General features: G+C 39.9%; 1 protein-coding gene across 1 annotated transcript; it reads right to left on the bottom strand.

The window, feature by feature from the left end:
* Window positions 1–25: 25 nt before the first annotated feature.
* Window positions 26–1,097, bottom strand: LOC133311167 (ATP synthase subunit a). Its single transcript, XM_061512184.1, is given in 2 exon segments — window positions 26–142; window positions 144–1,097. Coding segments are annotated over 2 exon segments (1,071 nt in total).

The raw sequence follows: 1,097 nt of genomic DNA, 5'->3' as shown, positions 1-1,097 counted from the left end.
GTCGCTGGAAACTCTCTCTGGTCAATCAAGCTTTCGACAAGCGACTCTTGGTTGCGGTTATCGCTCCTTCACCTCGTAAACTCGGTAGCTCGAGATACTTCGCTCCTCGCTTTTGTTCAATTATAAATAAATAACAAGCAAGTTTGATGGAGATTTGTAGCATCATTCAAGTAAATACAGATTGAGATCGTAGAAACATGAGCTTGTGATATAGCTACACCTAATTCCGGACCGGTTAATGCAAGAACTATAAATAAAGGACCAAGATCTCCTATGAAATATAAAAGATCATTCATACATAGCATAGTCCAAGCGAACCCACTTAAAATCTTTACTGAACTATGACCGGCCATCATATTAGCAAATAAACGTATTCCTGAGCTTAATGCGCGAAAACAATGAGGGATTAGCTCAAGGAGTACTAAAAAAGGTGCTAACGGCAGTGGGACTCCTGCGGGTAATGAGAAGCTTAAAAAATGAAGCCCATTTCTTTGAAATCCCACTAGAGTAATGCCAATAAAAATGGAAAATGAGAGACCCAAAGTAATGAGAAAATGACTTGTAACTGTGAAGCTATAAGGTATCATACCCTGGGGATTACAAAATAACGAAAAAGTAAAAGTGACCGAGATGCAAGGGAAAAACTTTTGTTTCACATTTCCGGAAAGACCACCTATTTGTTCGTTTACCAGGTTCGGCACGAAATCATAAATAAGCTCTACCAAGGATTGCCAAGCATTTGGTACTGACTTTCCTCCTCCCTTTTTAGTAACAAAATGAACCAGCAGTAAGACCAAACTGAGAGTGAGCAGCATAAACAAAGAGGGATTTGTGAATGAGAAATACAAGTCACCTATCTTCATATCAATCAATGGGATTATCTCAAATTGATCAAGCGGGCTGTGCATCATAGGTGTTGCTGCGTCTTGAAATCCTAATTGCCATGGTTCCGCTGCATCACAAGGAGCAATCGTGAGGAATAGCCATTCTAATTTCATTTGCTTTGCTTCATTTTTGAACTGCTCTGCTCCCCCCAACAAGAGGAAAGACTTAGAAAAAAGAAAGGCGCCTGGTTGTTGACCAAGAAAAGCATTCAT

The sequence above is a fragment of the Gastrolobium bilobum genome, unplaced genomic scaffold (genome assembly GCF_033153095.1).
Source record: "Gastrolobium bilobum isolate Gb01-03AN ecotype WA unplaced genomic scaffold, APGP_CSIRO_Gbil_v1 utg53380, whole genome shotgun sequence".
NCBI lineage: Eukaryota > Viridiplantae > Streptophyta > Magnoliopsida > Fabales > Fabaceae > Gastrolobium > Gastrolobium bilobum.
The sequence above is the reverse complement of the archived record's forward strand: the minus strand, read 5'-3'. Positions and strand labels throughout refer to the sequence as shown.